At 49.8% G+C, this 17,575-nt stretch overlaps 1 protein-coding gene across 5 annotated transcripts in view; it reads right to left on the bottom strand.

Annotated features, from left to right (window-relative positions):
* Positions 1-17,575, bottom strand: part of NBEAL2 (neurobeachin like 2) — a 191,056-nt gene that overhangs the window by 40,375 nt on the left and 133,106 nt on the right. For 4 of the 5 annotated variants that reach the window (XM_060281001.2, XM_060281005.2, XM_060281004.2 and 1 more), the window contains 12 exons: positions 16,402-16,494; positions 14,341-14,521; positions 13,185-13,318; positions 12,372-12,531; positions 9,728-9,830; positions 8,164-8,317; positions 6,375-6,533; positions 4,326-4,482; positions 3,632-3,717; positions 1,241-1,990; positions 940-1,118; positions 195-354 (listed from right to left, as the gene is read on the bottom strand). In XM_060281001.2, coding sequence (XP_060136984.2) covers positions 195-354; positions 940-1,118; positions 1,241-1,990; positions 3,632-3,717; positions 4,326-4,482; positions 6,375-6,533; positions 8,164-8,317; positions 9,728-9,830; positions 12,372-12,531; positions 13,185-13,318; positions 14,341-14,521; positions 16,402-16,494 — 2,316 coding nt within the window. The remainder of the gene's footprint in view (positions 1-194; positions 355-939; positions 1,119-1,240; positions 1,991-3,631; positions 3,718-4,325; positions 4,483-6,374; positions 6,534-8,163; positions 8,318-9,727; positions 9,831-12,371; positions 12,532-13,184; positions 13,319-14,340; positions 14,522-16,401; positions 16,495-17,575) is intronic. The other variant, XM_060281002.2, reaches the window with a different exon arrangement.

Below are 17,575 nucleotides of genomic sequence, written 5' to 3'. Positions count from 1 at the left end.
CACAGCCTCTCCCTGCTCACTAAGATCTGTTGCCTCTTCAGCTTCCGACACCTCCTCCCAGTCTTTTCCCTGCTTTTACTCTCGCTAGATTGAATGCATTGCCTTCAGCTGTAATTGAGGGACGATTGCAAGGAGGAGGAAGAGCAGACCTGATCATTTAGGCCTCTGCATCCAGCTAGAAAGCTTCCACCAACCTTCTCGCTCCACAAGGCCTGGTTGCTGTGGCCCTCGGAGAACAGGAAGTCCTGAAGGAGGCGCAGCAGCTTGAGAGCGTTCTGCGTGAGGCTGGGCAGCATGGCGGGGGTGGCCTCTTTAATGTCCGTCAGCGCCGACTCCATCATCATCTCCAAGAGGCTGGGAGAGAGAGAGGGGGGGGGGTGAGGCAGTGGCTGACCTTTCAAGCCCTAAACGGTCTCGGTCCTGTATGCCTGAAGGAGCGTCTCCACCCCCATCGTTCAGCCCGGACACTGAGATCCAGCTCCGAGGGCCTTCTGGCGGTTCCCTCACTGCAAGAAGCCAAGTTACAGGGAACCAGGCAGAGGGCCTTCTCGGTAGTGGCACCCGCCCTGTGGAACACCCTCCCATCAGATGCCAAGGAAATAAACAACTATCTGACTTTTAGAAGACATCTGAAGGCAGCCCTATTAAGGGAAGTTTTTAATATTTGATGTTTTATTCTGTTTTTAATCTGTTGGGGCTGCCTTCAGAGAAAAACAGCTACCGGACTTTTAGAAGATATCAGATGTCAAGGAAATAAACAACTATCTGACTTTGAGAAAACGGAATGCATACTTTCTTCCAAATGCACCCCCAAAAGGGAGAATTTCTGGGCTCAGTGCACGTCACTCAACACGAGTCCTGGGGCAGGGATTCTAACCAGCTTAAGCCTGACTCGGCTCCACTGGTGACACTCTGCCCGCCTCAAATGCCATGCCTTACCTGCGCTTGATCTCGTCCGGCTGGCGCACCAACTCGCAGGCCGAGCCCAGCTTGGTGAGGACCGAGAAGACCTGCCCGCGCTCTTTCCAGGCCGCGTCGTCCCAGCCCTCCACCCCTCGCCAGGTGACCGAGAAGACAATGTTGGTGAGCAGGTTGCAGAGCTCTTCCTCGGGCGTCTGCTGCGGAGGGAGGAAGCAAGAGGTGAGCTCACCCCAAAAAGGAAAGGTTGGGAAAGGTTCAAAGCTTGTGCACCTGTCTGAACACTTAGCCCAGAAAGCTGGAGGAAGAGGAAGAGGCTCACCTGAGGGTTGCTGGTGTTGGAGATGCTGTCGCTGGGCAAGGTCTCCTGGTAGCTGGTGTCGTCCAGCACGTTAGAGAGGCTGGAGCTCTTCCTTACCCGCGTCCCCGGGAAGGGCTTAAAGTTCTCCAGTGGCGACGGGGTCCCCGGTAGGCTCACGGGAGTCTGGTCCCCGCTCTCGGCTGTGGCGGCCGAGCTGGTGCTGCCCATGTCCAGGCCAAGGTCGAAGGGAGACATGGAGAAGGGAGACAGCGGGTGGTAGACCCTGTCAGCCGGGAGCGCGTCCCCTGCTTGGGGGGCCTCCGTGGCCCCGGGAGCGTCGATGGTGTTGGAAGAGGAGGAGTGGCTGGCCAGGTCGGAGGAGTCGAACGACTTGAAGCCGTACGGCGCGAAGGCCTTGCCCCTCTGGCTGCTGGTGGGCGAGACCGAGTGGTCCGAGAAACCTTCCGACAGCTCTGGGTCTGAGGCCTCGTAGCCCAGCGGGAGGAAGACGTCCAGATCCTGGAGGTCGGAGGACGAAGGGGGCGTGGAGCCGGCAGGCTCCTTCCCGGCCTCTGCGCCGGGCTGGTCCGAGGCCTTCGGGAGGTCCAGGCTGCCTCCGCCGCTGGCCGAGCCCGACAGGCTGTGCTGGCGCGACTCGTAGGACTCCTTGACGTAGAGCTTGGTGAGGGTGTCCTGCCAGCCGGCCAGTTTGGCCAGCTGCCTGACCGTCTGCTTGGCCGGGTCTTGCGGCTTGTAGATCAGGCGGAAGAGCTGGAAGATAGAAAGGGAAGCCACTGGCATCCAGGGCAGGACAAGCGAACCGGCAGCTGTTGCGGATGTTGAGCTTGACCAAAGATGGCACAACTTCGTGGGCATAAGTAGGTGGTTGCTGAGTGGTTGTGTGTGGGGGGGGAGAGAGGTAGGGCCGGCCCACCCATGAGACGACCGCCTCGGGCGTCAGAATCCACAAGGGGCAGCAGATTTGGCCTGAAAGGAATGCTATCTGCCTAAAATACCAGTAGTATAGAATATTTTCGTGAGTGTAATCTGATGTTTTCACCTTCCGTCGGCCTGATCTCTCAAGCCAGCTATGGGCAGATGGTTGCGATCGACTCACACCCACATTATTTTCTACAATGTTGCTGCCTTGTCTTCCTGCCGCTGCCTTGTCTTCTCCTGCTCTGGAGAACAGGACTCGAACCCAGGCTTCAAGAAAGGAGATTCCGACTAAACATCAGGAAGACCTTTCGGGCAGTGAGAGCTGTTCGACAGTGAAACGGTCTCCCTCGGGAGGCGGTGGAATCTCCTGCCTTGGAGGTTTTTTAAAGCAGAGGTTGGATAGTCATCTGTCATGGATGCTTTAGCTGAGATTTCTGCATTGCAGGGGGTTGGACTAGATGACCCTCAGGGTCCCTCCCCACTCTATGATTCCCTGGCTGCCTCCCCTCCCCAATGCTGCCTCTACAGTGCCTCTTGGGGAAGAGGAGGTGTGCTGCTGGTCTCCTCCCAAGTTTGTTCCCATTCCAGCTCTTTATAATAAAATAATATATAACAATAATTTATTATTTATACCCCACCCATCTAGCCAGGCCTCCCCAGCCACTTAACTCCCCCCCCCTTGTCACTCATACAGATCTTCCCTTGCCCCTTCTTCCCTGGCAAGAAGGGAGGTTGCCACCCGGAATGTCCCGGGCCAGTCCTGGTGTGACTGCGGGGTTGTGTACAGTGGTACCTCGGTTTAGGTACACAATTGCTTCTGGAAGTCTGTACTTAACCTGAAGCATACTTAACCTGAAGCGAACTTTCCCATTGAAAGTCATGGAAAGTGGATCAATCCGTTCCACACAGGTCTGCGGAGTACTTAAACTGAAAGTACTCAAACCGAAGCGTACTTAAACCAAGGTATGACTGTATTTAGATTTCTGCCTGGTGCGAATGCGTCCATGAAGGAGTTTGGCGATATCGTTACATCTGTGCTCTTTGCAATCCTGCTTTAAAGAGCATTAGGCAGATTCGCGGAGGAGAGGGCTATCGATTTCTATTAGCCATGACGGCTGTGCTCTGCCTACTTGGAAGCAGCAATGCTTCTGAACACAGGAGTCTCCTCCACCCCCGGCGCGCACTGATGCACTTGTGCGCGGTGCCGGGAAATAAATAAACAATTCAATTCAAATCTGGAAATGGCGGGAGAGAGATGGATACCCCCCGTGGGGTCCCTGCCAACTCTACAATTCCCGCCTCAAGCCCTGGCATCTCCCACTGACAGTTCTTTGCCTAAGACCCTGCACAGCGGCTGCCAGTCAGAGCAGACTCTACTGCGCAAGGCTCCTTTTGCAAGCTTTTTCAAGTGCACTGGGCTGCTTTGCCCTGCCCAAATGAAGCATCTCGGGATCTGGTAAGATCCTGGCTCACCTCTCTGCAGATGTCCAGCCTGACGGTCAGCTCTGCCCGGTGCGAGAGGTAGATCACGGCTAGCAAATCCTTGTAGTTTGGGGTGTCTGGGGAGAAAGCAAGGAAGCAGAACACAGTCTTGGTTGGAGCAAAAGGAAACAGCAGGGTGCTCAACGGTTTCTCCCCTCCTCATTTAATCCTCACAACAACCCTGCGAGGTAGGCGAGACTGAAAGTGAGCAATGGGCCCTAGACTACACGCAGGGAGCTTCATGGCCGAGTGGGGATTCGAACCCTGGTCTCTCCCGGGTCCTAGTCCGATACTGTTTCAACGGTTCCCAAAGTGGGAAGGACTGCCCCGTGGGGGGGGGGGGAGAGACACTGGGATTATCTAGGGCAGTGGTTCTCAAAGGGTGTGTTTCTTCTACGAGAGGTCCAAAGGGCAGCAACATGAGAAAAGGGCCTTTTCTGTGGTGGCTGCCTGCTTGCAGGAGACTCTCCCCAGGGAGGCCCGCCTGGTGCCTTCATTGCATATCTTTAGGTGTCAGGTCCTGAACTGTTTAAGGCTTTATAGGTCAAACCCAGCCCGGCTTGGAAACTAATTGGCAGCCAGTGCAGTCGGCCCAGGATCAATGCAATATCCTTAAAAGGTGAGCAACTTGGCCGCCAAATTTTGCACCAGGTGAAGTTTCTGAACCGTCTTTCTTGGGCCTTACCTGGCCCAATCACTTGCTCCCAAAGGTACCGGATCAGCATGGAAACCGGGATGTCGTTCAGGTACGAGATGAAGCCCAGGAAGCCGACGTCCTTCAGCTTCAAACGCTGCTTGCTCCGTTCGTTCATCTTCTCGTACTTCAGCATTTTGTACAGGATCTGTGTAGAGCAAGGACAAGAAAGCTAGCACCCCGTGATAATGCCCCCCCCCCAAATAACTGTGGGGATGTATCATCATGGAAGCAGTCAAACACAGTCATACCTCGACATCCGAACGCTTTGACTTCTGAAGTCGACAACCCCAGAAGTTTTTCTGCCGCGCGCACCCAGCACGTGCATTCTGCGCATGCGCAGAAGCGCAAAATCGCGCTCTGTGCATGTGCCAACAACATGCTTCGGCAACCGAAAACCTCGACTTACAAAGATGGCCGCGGAATGGATCGTCTTCGTAAGTCAAGGTACTACAGTGCAACATTTCCCGTTTTCCTAGAGTGGACACACAGGGGAATGCTGCTCCAGACAGAGAGGACTTCCTGTCACACCTGGTCTGGAGCCTCCTCCTGATGTGTGTGACCAGGTAGATGGGCGTGTGACCCTAGCCGACCCTATAAAAGGGCAAGTCACGCCTTTCTCTTTTTGCCCTTTTCCATTTTTCCTTTTGGACTCTTCTGCGGGCTCTTAGCCAGCAGCACATGGCTCATCTTTACAGAGGATGGAAGCCGCAAGGTAGAAGACTTCTTTTTCTCTACAACTGTAACTGTAACTACAAGATAAAGACTGCCTTTGGGATTCACTACTGTGAATTGAATGCAAGTACCATGGAACCTCTACTTGCAGACATAATCAGTTACGGAGGTCTGTCCGTAAGTCGATCCGGGTCGCTGGTAGAAGCGTCGTTGTGCGCAGGCGCATTCGGTGGCAGTGCATTTCTGCGTATGTGCAGACGGTGGCAGCTGCTTCTGCGCATGTGCAAACGGCGGCAGCCGCTTCTATGTGTGAGCGAATCGCAGCAACCCCGGTATTTACTTCTGGGTTTGCTGTGGTCACTACTTGGATAGGGCCCAAGTAGAGGCGGTTGTAAGTAGGGGTTCTACTGTAAACTTTATCATTACTTTCAAAAGAAGATTGCCATGTCATTATTGTTTTTAAGAGGGAACTGAAGGGGAATTTACCAGGAACAATCCATTCTGGACAAGCCGGACTGGATTGTTCAACTTACACAATTCTAACGAATCCATCAACTTGCTTCTAGCAACGTGCAAGGGAATGTGCTCTGATACTAGCTCAGTGGGACGCGGGTGGCGCTGTGGTCTAAACCACAGAGTCTAGTGCTTGCTGATCAGAAGGTCGGCGGTTCAAATCCCCGTGACGGGGTGAGCTCCCGTTGCTCGGTCCCAGCTCCTGCCAACCTAGCAGTTCGAAAGCACGTCAAAGTGCAAGTAGATAAATAGGTACTGCTCTGGAGGGAAGGTAAACGGCGTTTCCGTGTGCTGCTCTGGTTCGCCAGAAGCGGCTTAGTCAGGCTGGCCACACGACCTGGAAGCTGCATGCCGGCTCCCTCGGCCAATAAAGCGAGATGAGCGCCACAACCCCGGAGTCAGTCACGACTGGACCTAACGGTCAGGGGTCCCTTTACCCTTTACCTTACTAGCTCAGTAGCTTGAGTGAGGAAGGATAATATTTAATCAATATATCCTCTCCTACTATCCACAACATTCCGACATTAACACCACCCCTTACAAACACATTTAGAAGGGTATAGGTTACCAATCAGCCCAAGGCCTGGCAATAATAATAATAATAATAATAATAATAATAATAATAATAATAAACTGCCCACCTGTTTTCGCCTGGTGCCTAGAGGTATATAATGAAGGCAATAGGGAAATGGTCGCTATTTCATAGTGAAATTGCACGGGGAAGAGATTGAGGCCTACAGAAATGGCTGTCCCCCTTGCCCTCTTGGACCTGAAACCCCAACCCCATCAGAGTCCGCCGAGAGACCCGGAGCACGCTGGCCCCAGGATGCGCTCTCCCCCGAGCTCTCTCACCTTGAAGATCCTCTCGCGCACTTCGTCCGAGAACTTCCGCTGGACGAGCAGCGAGAAGAAGATCTCCACGTTCCCCGGCTCAAAGAGGAACGTGTAAATCTGCTCCTGGGATGGGGAGCTTTTCAGAAGGCTGTGGATCACCTCCAGCACTCCGCAGACCTGCAGGACACAGCAGAAGAATGGTAAGAGGCTTTCGAAGGAAATGGTGAGAAGGCAGGATTGCTGCACGAAATCACAAGAACTCGAGGAAAGCAATGTGGGTGTTAGAGCTGCCCTCTGTTGTTTGAGTCTCTAGATCAGGCATCCCCAAACTTTGGCCCTCCAGATGTTTTGGACTACAATTCCCATCTTCCCCGACCACTGGTCCTGTTAGCTAGGGAACGTGGGAGTTGTAGGCCAAAACATCTGGAGGGCCGCAGTTTGGGGATGCCTGCTCTAGATATATCTGTGTAGGTAAAAGGTAAAGGACCCCTGGGTGGTTAAGTCCAGTCAAAGGTGACTATGGGGTGTGGCGCTCATCTCGCTTTCAGGCCAAGGGAGCCGGTGTTTGTCCACAGACAGCTTTCCGGGCCATGTGGCCAGCAAGACTAAACCGTTTCTGGCGCAACGGAACGCCGTGATGGAAACCTGAGCGTACGGAAACGCCGTTTACCTTCCTGCCAGAGCGGTACCTATTTATCTACTTGCACTGGCGTGCTTTCGAACTGCTAGGTTGGCAGGAGCTGGGACAGAGCAACGGGAGCTCACCCCGTTATGGGGATTCGAACCGCTGACCTTCTGATCGGCAAGCCCAAGAGGCTCAGTGGTTTAGACCAGTGATACATCCGTGTCCATCGTGTTAATACAGCAGTTCACCAAGTCAGCCGTTCCCAGGTGGGCACCCCCCTAGATAGTATGGGGTGGTGGGAATTGCAACCCAGCATCACCCGGAGGGCAAGAGACTCCAAAATCTTAAGGATGGACAGAACAAAGAAAAAAAAACCCCCAACACATGGAAGAGAAAGAGTGGCCAACATGGCCCCCCAGGGAACAAAGGGAACTAAAATTTGTGCAAACGCAGGAAGTTTCAGCCGCATCATCCTATAATTTTCTTTCTTTTAGTACACACTATTGGACAGGGATCCAGGAAATCTGGTGCTGCTGCTACATGAAATCTTCTATTCTAGGAGTTCCCAAATTCTCCCCCCACCCTGCCCCAGTTGCTGAGGGTCTTAAATAATTCCCCCCCTGCCTGCTGTAACAGTCATAAAGTGGTGTGCTAGATGCTGCATGGTTTTTAATTGCATTGTTATTGCTTCCTCATTTTCTTATATATTGGACTACAATTTGAGATCGTAGAATTGTAGGGTTGGGGCCCTGAGGATCATCTAGTCCAACCCCCTGCAATGCAGCTGTCCCATACAGGGATCAAACCCGCAACCGTGGCGTTCTCACCACCATGCTCTAACCAGCTGGGCTAGCCAGGCTCCTGTTCCACAGAATTCAAATTGAAAAACAATATAGGACATAAAAGAAGCTATCAAAACACAATTGAGAATCATAAAATACAATATAGGAAATAAAAGAAGCAATCAAAAACCAATTAAAAATAATAAAATGTACGTGCCACCTCCCCTCTTCAATCAGTGCTTTGCATACACACCACAGACCACCTAGATGAACCTTGTGGACCATTGGTGGTTTGTAGATCACAGCGTGAGAAACCCTATCCTGTTTCAAAGATCTAGCCTGGGGAGGTTCCCTTTCCTTAACAGGTCATAGCTGCCTTTCCCTGCCCCCCCCCCAATACCTGGTGCTCATCATTCACAGCAGCCAGGTAGTTCAAGGTGCTCTGCATCTCCTCGGTGGAGAAGTTCCTGCAGAAGAACTCCTTGATCAGGCTGAAGAGGGACGTCTGGACCGTCTTGATGTCATCAGTTGCGATGGGCTTCTCCTTGTAAGTCCTGGGGGGTGGGTGGAGAGCAAGGGAGGGTCACCTAGAGGGGCTTGCTTTGCTGGGTCAAGTCAGGAGGTCCACCTGGTCCAGCAAATTTCAAAACAATCGGCATCAATGCAGAAAAATCTTGGAGAAGAGCAAGGGGAGATCAGGAAAACATGGACTCTGTGGACACTTAAAGGTTGTGTAGCTATTTCCACTGAGTTACCTAACATGGCCAACTTTCTCCAATATAGGCTTGCATTTTATTGCATCCCACAAAGTTTTCTGCAATGTAAGGGGGTGACAAGAGCAGGTCAACAATAAATCACACCAAGTAAAGTTAACTCTTGAAGTTAACTCTTCTTGCGGTTCCCTCATTGCGAGAAGCCAAGTTGCAGGGAACCAGGCAGAGGGCCTTCTTGGTGGTGGCGCCTGCCCTGTGGAACGCCCTCCCATCAGATGTCAAAGAGTAAAACAGCTACCAGATTTTTAGAAGACATCTGAAGGCAGCCCTGTTTAGGGAGGCTTTTAATGTTTAAGAAATTAGTGTATTTTAATGTTTCTGTTGTAAGCCGCCCAGAGTGGCTGGGGAAACCCAGCCAGATGGGTGGGGTATAAATTATTATTATTATTATTATTATTATTATTATTATTATTATTATTATGGAGGCAGTGAGAGATTTTACTTTCTTGGGCTCCTTGATCACTGCAGATGGTGACAGCAGTCACGAAATTAAAAGACGCCTGCTTCTTGGGAGAAAAGCAATGACAAACCTAGACAGCATCTTAAAAAGCAGAGACATCACCTTGCCGACGAAGGTCCGTATAGTTAAAGCTATGGTTTTCCCAGTAGTGATGTATGGAAGTGAGAGCTGGCCCATAAAGAAGGCTGATCGCCGAAGAATTGATGCTTTTGAATTATGGTGCTGGAGGAGACTCTTGAGAGTCCCATGGACTGCTAGAAGATCAAACCTATCCATTCTTAAGGAAATCAGCCCTGAGTGCTCACTGGAAGGACAGATCGTGAAGCTGAGGCTCCAATACTTTGGCCACCTCATGAGAAGAGAAGACTCCCTGGAAAAGACCCTGATGTTGGGAAAGATTGAGGGCACTAGGAGAAGGGGACGTCAGAGGACAAGATGGTTGGACAGTGTTCTCGAAGCTACGAACATGAGTTTGACCAAACTTGTGCGAGGCAGTGGAAGACAGGAGTGCCTGGCGTGCTATGGCCCATGGGGTCACGAAGAGTCGGACACGACTAAACGACTAAACAACAACAACAATTATTATTATTATTATTATTATTATTATTATTATTATTATCATTATTATTATTACATACTGTTTATGTACGCATTGACAGCAGCAAAGGTTGCGTCCCAAACAGTATTTCCTTCCTCTGCCCTCACAGTATAAGAAGCAGCTCCGAACTCACCCGTAATACGTCCTGATGGAGTCTAGGATATACTGCACACCATATTTCCTACGGATTCTCTGCTTGTGGTCCTTGATTACGTTCGACAGGTACTGGATGTGACCTATGAAGCACAGAGGTGGAAAGTGAGGGTATCATCAACAGTGCAGGAAATAATTGTTTAATTTTTTTTAATCATCTACAATACTGTCCAATTCATTTTATAGTACAGTACATTGATTATTGCTTTCATTTTATGGATCTATGGTCTCGTTAGATAGTAAAATTCATGCTTAGGGATTGTTTTTAAAAGTTGGAACGGATTGATCCGCTTTGCATTACTTTCTATGGGAAATCGCGTCTTTGTTTTGGAACGCTTTGGTTTTGGATTAAGTTTGAGGACCCAGGTGGCGCTGTGGGTTAAACCACTGAGCCTAGGGCTTGCCGATCAGAAGGTCGGCGGTTCGAATCCCTGTGACGGGGTGAGCTCCCGTTGCTTGGTCCCAGCTCCTGCCAACCTAGCAGTTCGAAAGCATGTCAAAATGCAAGTAGATAAATAGGAACCGCTACAGCGGGAAGGTAAACGGCGTTTCCATGTGCTGCTCTGGTTTGCCAGAAGCGGCTTTGTCATGCTGGCCACATGACCTGGAAGCTGTATGCCGGCTCCCTCGGCCAATAATGCGAGATGAGCGCGCAACCCCAGAGTCGGTCACGACTGGACCTAATGGTCAGGGGTCCCTTTACCTTTTACCTTTGAGGACCAAGGTACCACTGTATATACAAACTCAATGAGAGGTGTGAGCTTGCTTTTGCCGGATAATCTTATTTGTATTAGGTCTAATTTGAGACAAACGTTCATGTCCTCATCAGCACAAAGAAGCCTTTCTCTTTACTGATGGTTCATGTTTTTCTGGGTTTAAAATCGCTCTTCACAACAAAATGTCACGCAGAACCATAAAATAGCCAATGCTCTTGAAGAGAAGTGTGGATACTGTCTATGGTTATATAACCAACCTCTCTTTCAAATCAGAACCAGTGAAGGTCCTGTGTGAGTATCTGGAGGCGGGTGGAGGATGGATGGCGGTTAACAAATTGAGGTTGAATCCTGACAAGATAGAAGTACTGTTTGGGGGGGGGGCAGGGGGGGACTCCCTGGTCCCGAATCTGTGCCCCTGAAGGACCAGGTACGCAGTCTGGGAGTCATTCTGGACTCTCAGCTGTCCATGGAGGCGCAGGTCCATTCTGTGTCCAGGGCAGCTGTCTACCAGCTCCATCTGGTACGCAGGCTGAGACCCTCACTGCCTGCGGACTGTCTCGCCAGAGTGGTGCATGCTCTAGTTATCTCCCACTTGGACTACTGCATCACACTCTACGTGGGGCTACCTTTGAAGGTGACCCGGAAACTACAACTAATCCAGAATGCGGCAGCTAGACTGTTGACTGGGAGCGGCCATTGAGACCACATAACACAGTCTTGAAAGATCTACATTGGCTCCCAGTACGTTTCCGAGCACAATTCAAAGTGTTGGTGCTGACCTTTAACGCCCTAAACGGCATCGGTCCAGTATACCTGAATCAGCGTCTCCACCCCAATCATTCAGCCCGGACACTGAGGTCCAGCGCCGAGGGCCTTATGGAGGTTCCCTCCCTGTGAGAAGCCAGGTTACAGGGAACCAGGCAGAGGGCCTTCTCTGTGGTGGCACCCGCCTTGTGGAACGCCCTCCCACCAGATGTCAAAGAGAAAAACAACTAACAGACTTTTAGAAGACATCTGAAGGCGGCCCTGTTCAGGGAAGCTTTTAATGTTTAACAGACTATTGTATTTTAATATTTTGTTGGAAGCCGCCAAGAGTGGCTGGGGAAACCGAGGCAGATGGGCGGGGTATAAATAATAAATTATTAATACATTATGATTATTATTATTAGGGGACGCAGGTGGCGCTGTGGGTTCAACCACAGAGCCTAGAGCTTGCCGATCAGAAGGTCGGCGGTTCAAATCCCTGCGACAGGGTGAGCTCCTGTTGCCCAGTCCCTGCTCCTGCCAACCTAGCAGTTCGAAAGCACGTCAAAGTGCAAGTAGATAAATAGGGACCGCTACAGGCAGGAAGGTAAACGGCGTTTCCGTGCGCTGCTCTGTTTCGCCAGAAGCGGCTTTGTCATTCTGGCCACATGACCTGGAAGCTGTACGCCGGTTCCCTTGGCCAATAATGCGAGATGAGTGCGCAACCCCAGAGTCGGTCACGACTGGACCTAATGGTCAGGGGTCCCTTTACCTTTACCTATTATTATTATTACTGTATTTATCTTGATGCTATCCTATACTACAATGCAGAGAACCAGTGCCCTATAGGAAGCTTCTGTATACCAAGTCAGATCACTGGTGCGTCAAGCTCAATATTTTCTATACAGGCTGGTTATTGGCTCACCAGAATTTCAAGGCAAGGGTCTGCCCCAGGCGTTACCAGGCACTGAAACAGGCACCTCCTGCGTGAGAATCAAGCGCTCTACCACTGAACTGCAGCCTGTTGTAACACAGCCACACAAGCAAGCTGCTTCTGGGTTGGGGCGGCAACGCCACAAACCAGCAGGAGCGCTCGAGAGCAGATGGCACAGCTTCAAGCACGCCACCTGCCCGTCCATGGGGCTTGGGTTGGTCTAAGCTCACCCAATCGGACAGCAAAGTCGCTGTTGCTCCAGATCCGGAAGTCAAAGAGAAGGAACTGGTACAGGAGGTGCAGCAGAAAGTTGTGTCCTTCCGCGGCCACCTGCTCCATGAGGATCTGAGAAGCCATCAGAACATTCATGTCCATCGTCTGGCTGGAGACCTGCGATACAGAGAGGATAGATCACCTGCATGGATAAAATTTCTCCCTGGTCAAAGAGAGGTGCAGCCAGGACTCGCCTGGGTCTTCACTTAGCCCTCCCCCCTCCTTTGTGTTCTTCCATTCCACCCTGTCAATCCAACAATATAGAAGTCTAAGCTGGATGCTCCAAGCTTAGACTGTGCCATGGTTTATAAGCAAGCCATCTTTGCGTTTCTATACAAATAATTTAGATACGTCGACCACTTGGGAGCCTAAATTACACTGCCTGCGCTTCCTCGCTGCTGTATGGAAAAGCACATGAACCTGACCTTCAAAGAGTTTGTAAGTAAACCACTTTTAACTCGCCAATCGTGTGGTCTCTTTCCATGCAAAAGGAAGTGGGGAACTTTGGAAGCAGCCGAGAAGGGGATATTTGAAGGTCCGACAGCCTATATTTCAACACTACGCTTTGCTGAACGTGTTGTGATTTTAAATCTCTGCTGGGGTTCTCTCACCAAAGAGTACTTGCCCCGAACCTGGACTGGGGCATCTAGGGAACTCTCCTTTTATTACAGCTCGTATTTCCCCCTTTAACCCAAATGCCAAATGCCAACACACTTCACCTGGAAATGTCAGATACCCTGAGCAATCTGGCTAAGCCTGGAAGCTCTTACCTTCTGCAGAAGCGCTCCGATGATGGCTGGCCCCTGGCATTGGACCAGGCTCTCCTGGTTGACTGGGTGACAATGGATGAAATTCTTAATCAGCAGCAGGAAGGCAGCTACCCCGTTCCTTTCCAGTCTACCTTCTGTGGGTGGGGGGAAAGAAAACTGTTTTGAAGGAAAGGATGGCAGGAGCTAGAGAGATGGAAGGGTCAGCTCCATTTTAACAGTCAAGTCCACTTCTCTCTCTTTCCCCGCCTAACCCTTCTGATTGCAAATCACTTGTGACTTTTGGCACACAATTCTCTAATACACACAACACAAACCCAGGCTGGCTCCTAGGACTTCCTCCTCCTCCCATTTGTTGCCCGTCTGTTATAAGTGGCAAAGAGTATCAACAATATTATGCTTTCACAATGTATATGTTCTGCTATATTCTGTCCACGCCAGTGAGCTACAGAGGTGGGCAGGGTCTTTATACACAAACGTGTATCTACTATTTTATTATTTATTCAATTTATATACAGCCCCTTGATTAAAACGTGGCTATGTTTAGAATAAACTTGTAAGGATGTGAAATCTGAAAAGATTATGATCGACAGATAGGTTTCAATGTTTGAATTATAATACTAATTGACAGGAAGACAAAGATTGAATGTGAACTACTGTGCCAAATGCGGTGGAAGCATTATGTTACGATATGAATTCTTCTGTATTGATCTTATTTTGTTTTTCTTCATTTTTTTCTTTTTATATTCCTCCTCCTATTATTTTTTCCCTCTTTCCTTCTTTCTTTTCTTTTTTCTTCTTTTTTTTCTTTTTTCCTGTTTCGTATTCTGATTTTTGATTTTCTATAGCTAAGCAATGGAATATGTAAAGAGCCGCAAACCCCGAAGTGAGTGTTCCAGTTTGCGAACGTTCTTTGGAACCCGAACGTCCCACGCGGCTTCCGGTTCGCTGCAGGAGCTTCCTTCAGCCCATCGGAAGCCGCGCCTTGGTTTCCGAACGTTTTGGAAGTCGAACGGACTTCCGGAACGGATTCCGTTCGACTTCCGAGGTACCACCGTAGTGCATAAAAACAGGAGGAAAAGTGTCGTGATGCCAAATAAAAAAGAACTGACAAAAAAATAAAAAATATACGGGTTTATACAAAATTCAGCCTGGATACCTCGATAACCGGAGGATTTCCCCAGCGGGATTACCATGCCCTGGGCGTTGCGGGAAGAAGTCAGCTCCGGGCCCACCAAGTCGTGGGTTTCTTGGTGGTCTTCTGCTTCTTTCCTCTGAGATGCCACTTGGTCCAGGAGGGGAAGCAGCACTCCCATCCCACCGACACAATTCACCACGTCCTGCAAGAACCGCAAAGCCCTGTTAGACCATCAGAGGGCCCTCCCCCAGACTGGCGGGATCCCCAAGGATGTGATCTACGGGGAGCTGGCTTCCGGCACCCGGCCTCTGGGCGGGCCAACTCTGCGTTGCAAATGTGACAGGAAGGGCGGCAACACCGACCCCGCCCTGTGGGAATCCTGACCACAGAGCCTGGAGACAAGAAAGGTTGTGCATCCACAGCAGTGACCAGAGGAGGAATGACGGCTGAAAAGAAATGCCGTGGGGCACCTGCAGCAGCACAACCGGGCGCCTTCATGTGCCCCGGCTGCAACAAAACATGTCTCTCCCGCTTTGGTTTCTGCAGCCACAGCAGGCGCCACAACCACCCAACAGTTTGACCTCACCCCCAAAGGAGCATTCTGTCACTATGCATTTCTTAGTAGAGAAAGCATCGACATGTGTAGAGATCTTTCCTATTCTAATTAATTCCAGAGGGTTCTGGAAGCTTCTCTGTGTGAAAGAAACAAGCAGAAGGTTCCTGATGTTTGGGTTATTCCTTCAGAGAAGCTGAATACAGTGGGCTTAAACTGGTATGTTATCTCTTCTGTCAAGGTTATGCTGACTATAATAATAAGGCCAGAACAAGCCTGTGTTTCTCTTTCTCTGTCAATCTGTGGTGTTCTGTACATAGTATGCTTAGCGTTAAAGTTCAGTCCAGGCATCCCCAAACTTCGGCCCTCCAGATGTTTTGGCCTACAATTCCCATGATCCCTGACCACTGGCCCTGTTAGCTAGGGATCATGGGAGTTGTAGGCCAAAACATCTGGAGGGCCACAGTTTGGGGATGCCTGGTTTAGTCTTATTATAAAGGTAAAGGGACCCCTGACCATTAGGTCCAGTCGCGGACGACTCTGGGGTTGCGGCGCTCATCTCGCGTTATTGGCCAAGGGAGCCGGCGTACAACTTCCAGGTCATGTGGCCAGCATGACAAAGCCGCTTCTGGCGAACCAGAGCAGCACACGGAAACGCCGTTTACCTTCCCGCCGGAGCGGTCCCTATTTATCTACTTACACTTTGACGTGTTTTCGAACTGCTAGGTTGGCAGGAGCTGGGACCGAGCAATGGGAGCTCACCCCGCACGGGGATTCGAACCACCGACCTTCTGATCGGAAGCCCTAGGCTCTGTGGTTTAACCCACAGGGCCACCTGCATCCCCTAGACTTATATTATAAGTTACTGAAAATTTAAGTCAAGTCTGCTGCAACTGGATTTCTGATGGACAGGGCCAATCCTGAATGTATTGGATTTGTGACCATTATGCTCATCTGCCTTCAGTAGCAGCAAAGCTCTACTGGAAGAAGTATTAATTGCCTCTGGTCTATTTTTTGGGAATCCTGCAACGTATTTAAGTTTCTACTCTGCTAACTGTACATTGGGATCTACTCTGGATCAATATTGAGTAGCATTTAAATGACACATTCCTTTGCTGTCTCCTGAGACAGGCAGAGGCCAGCAATAGTATTCTGCAACACCTCACTGGGCCATCCACATGGCTTTATGGGCCATTCTGCGATGCGTCCCCAGGGGCATCGCTGACACCCGCAGAGGCCCTATCGCACTGCGGTACAACAAAAGCAGGGCAAAAAACCCACACACACAATCCAGAACGTTTGCCATATAAAAAGTGGCAGGATTTCAGAAGAAAGCAGTGGGCTCTGCGGTGACGGGAAGCAACGCACAATGAAAATGGGAATACTCCGAGGGAAATAAGCAATTGATGCAAACCAATGCACTCTGGTCTTTTCTGCAAATTAAGCCCACCTTTCCCCCCACGCCCATAGACCTAGAACGGAGTCAAGAGGTGACCCGCTGAATGGCTGCTGCGTCACGGCGCCCGTACCTTGACATCCCAGTTCACCACTTTGTACCCAGTCAGCCTCCCGTCAAAAAAGTGGTTCGGGGAAAGGTCCAGGCAGATGTTGTTCTTGCAGGCCTAGAAAGTCATACAAGAGGAAGGAAAAGGGGAAACTTATCCTTAGGATCATTAGGATCTGGCCGTGGATTACAGGGAACTGGCAACCAGGGGAGGGGGGGGGTTAAGGAAATAAAGGTAATAGGTTAAGAATGAGGGTGGTAGATTTAGTAAATGGGAATATTTTTTAGGGGAATTTGTAAGCTAAGGGGTTTTTTATAGATAGAATTATTATTTTTCTCTTTTCTTTTCTTCTTCTTTAATAAGGGAGTTTCTAGGATTTAAGAGTATTAAATTATGTGAAGATATAGAAAGTATTACTAGATGAGTATGTTATACAGTGGAAACTGCTGAAGTTGGGTATAAAATGGACTCGGGAGGGGTGGGACGGGGAAGTCGAAGTCATGATATGATAAGGATGATGATATAGTTAGATTGATGCTATTTGTTCCCTTTTTTCTTTTTGTGGTTTTTTGTATTCCTTTTTGTATTCTTTTTTTCTTCTTTTTTCCTTTTTCTTCTTTTTTTTCTTGATGGTATTATGTTGTGATAAGTTATGTGATGATAAGTCTTTTAAGTTGAAATAATAATAATAATAATAATAATAATAATAATAACAATACTCTGCCCATCTAGCTGGGTTTCCCCAGCCACTCTGGGCAGCTTCCAGCAAAATATTAAAATACAACAATTCATCAAATATTAAAAGCTTCCCTAAACACGGCTGCCTTCAGATGTCTTCTAAAAGTCAGAAAGTTGTATATTTCCTTGACATCTGATGGGAGGGTACTCCACAGGGCAGGTGCCACCACCGAGAAGGCCCTCTGCCTGGTTCCCTGTAACTTCTCACAGTGAGGGAACCGCCAGAAGGCCCTTGGAGCTGGACCTCAGTGTCTGGGCTGAGCGATGGGGGTGGAGACGCTCCTTCAGGTATACTGGGACGAAGCCATTTAGGGCTTTCAAGGTCACCACCAACACTTTGAATTGTGCTCGGAAACGTACTGGGAGCCAATGTAGGTCTTCCAGGTCCGGTGTTTTATGTGGTCTCGGCAGCCACTCCCAGTCACCAGTCTAGCTGTTGCATTCTGGATTAATTGCAGTT

The sequence above is a fragment of the Zootoca vivipara genome, chromosome 11 (genome assembly GCF_965207765.1).
Source record: "Zootoca vivipara chromosome 11, rZooViv2.hap1.1, whole genome shotgun sequence".
Classification (NCBI taxonomy): Eukaryota; Metazoa; Chordata; class Lepidosauria; order Squamata; family Lacertidae; genus Zootoca; species Zootoca vivipara.
The sequence above is the reverse complement of the archived record's forward strand: the minus strand, read 5'-3'. Positions and strand labels throughout refer to the sequence as shown.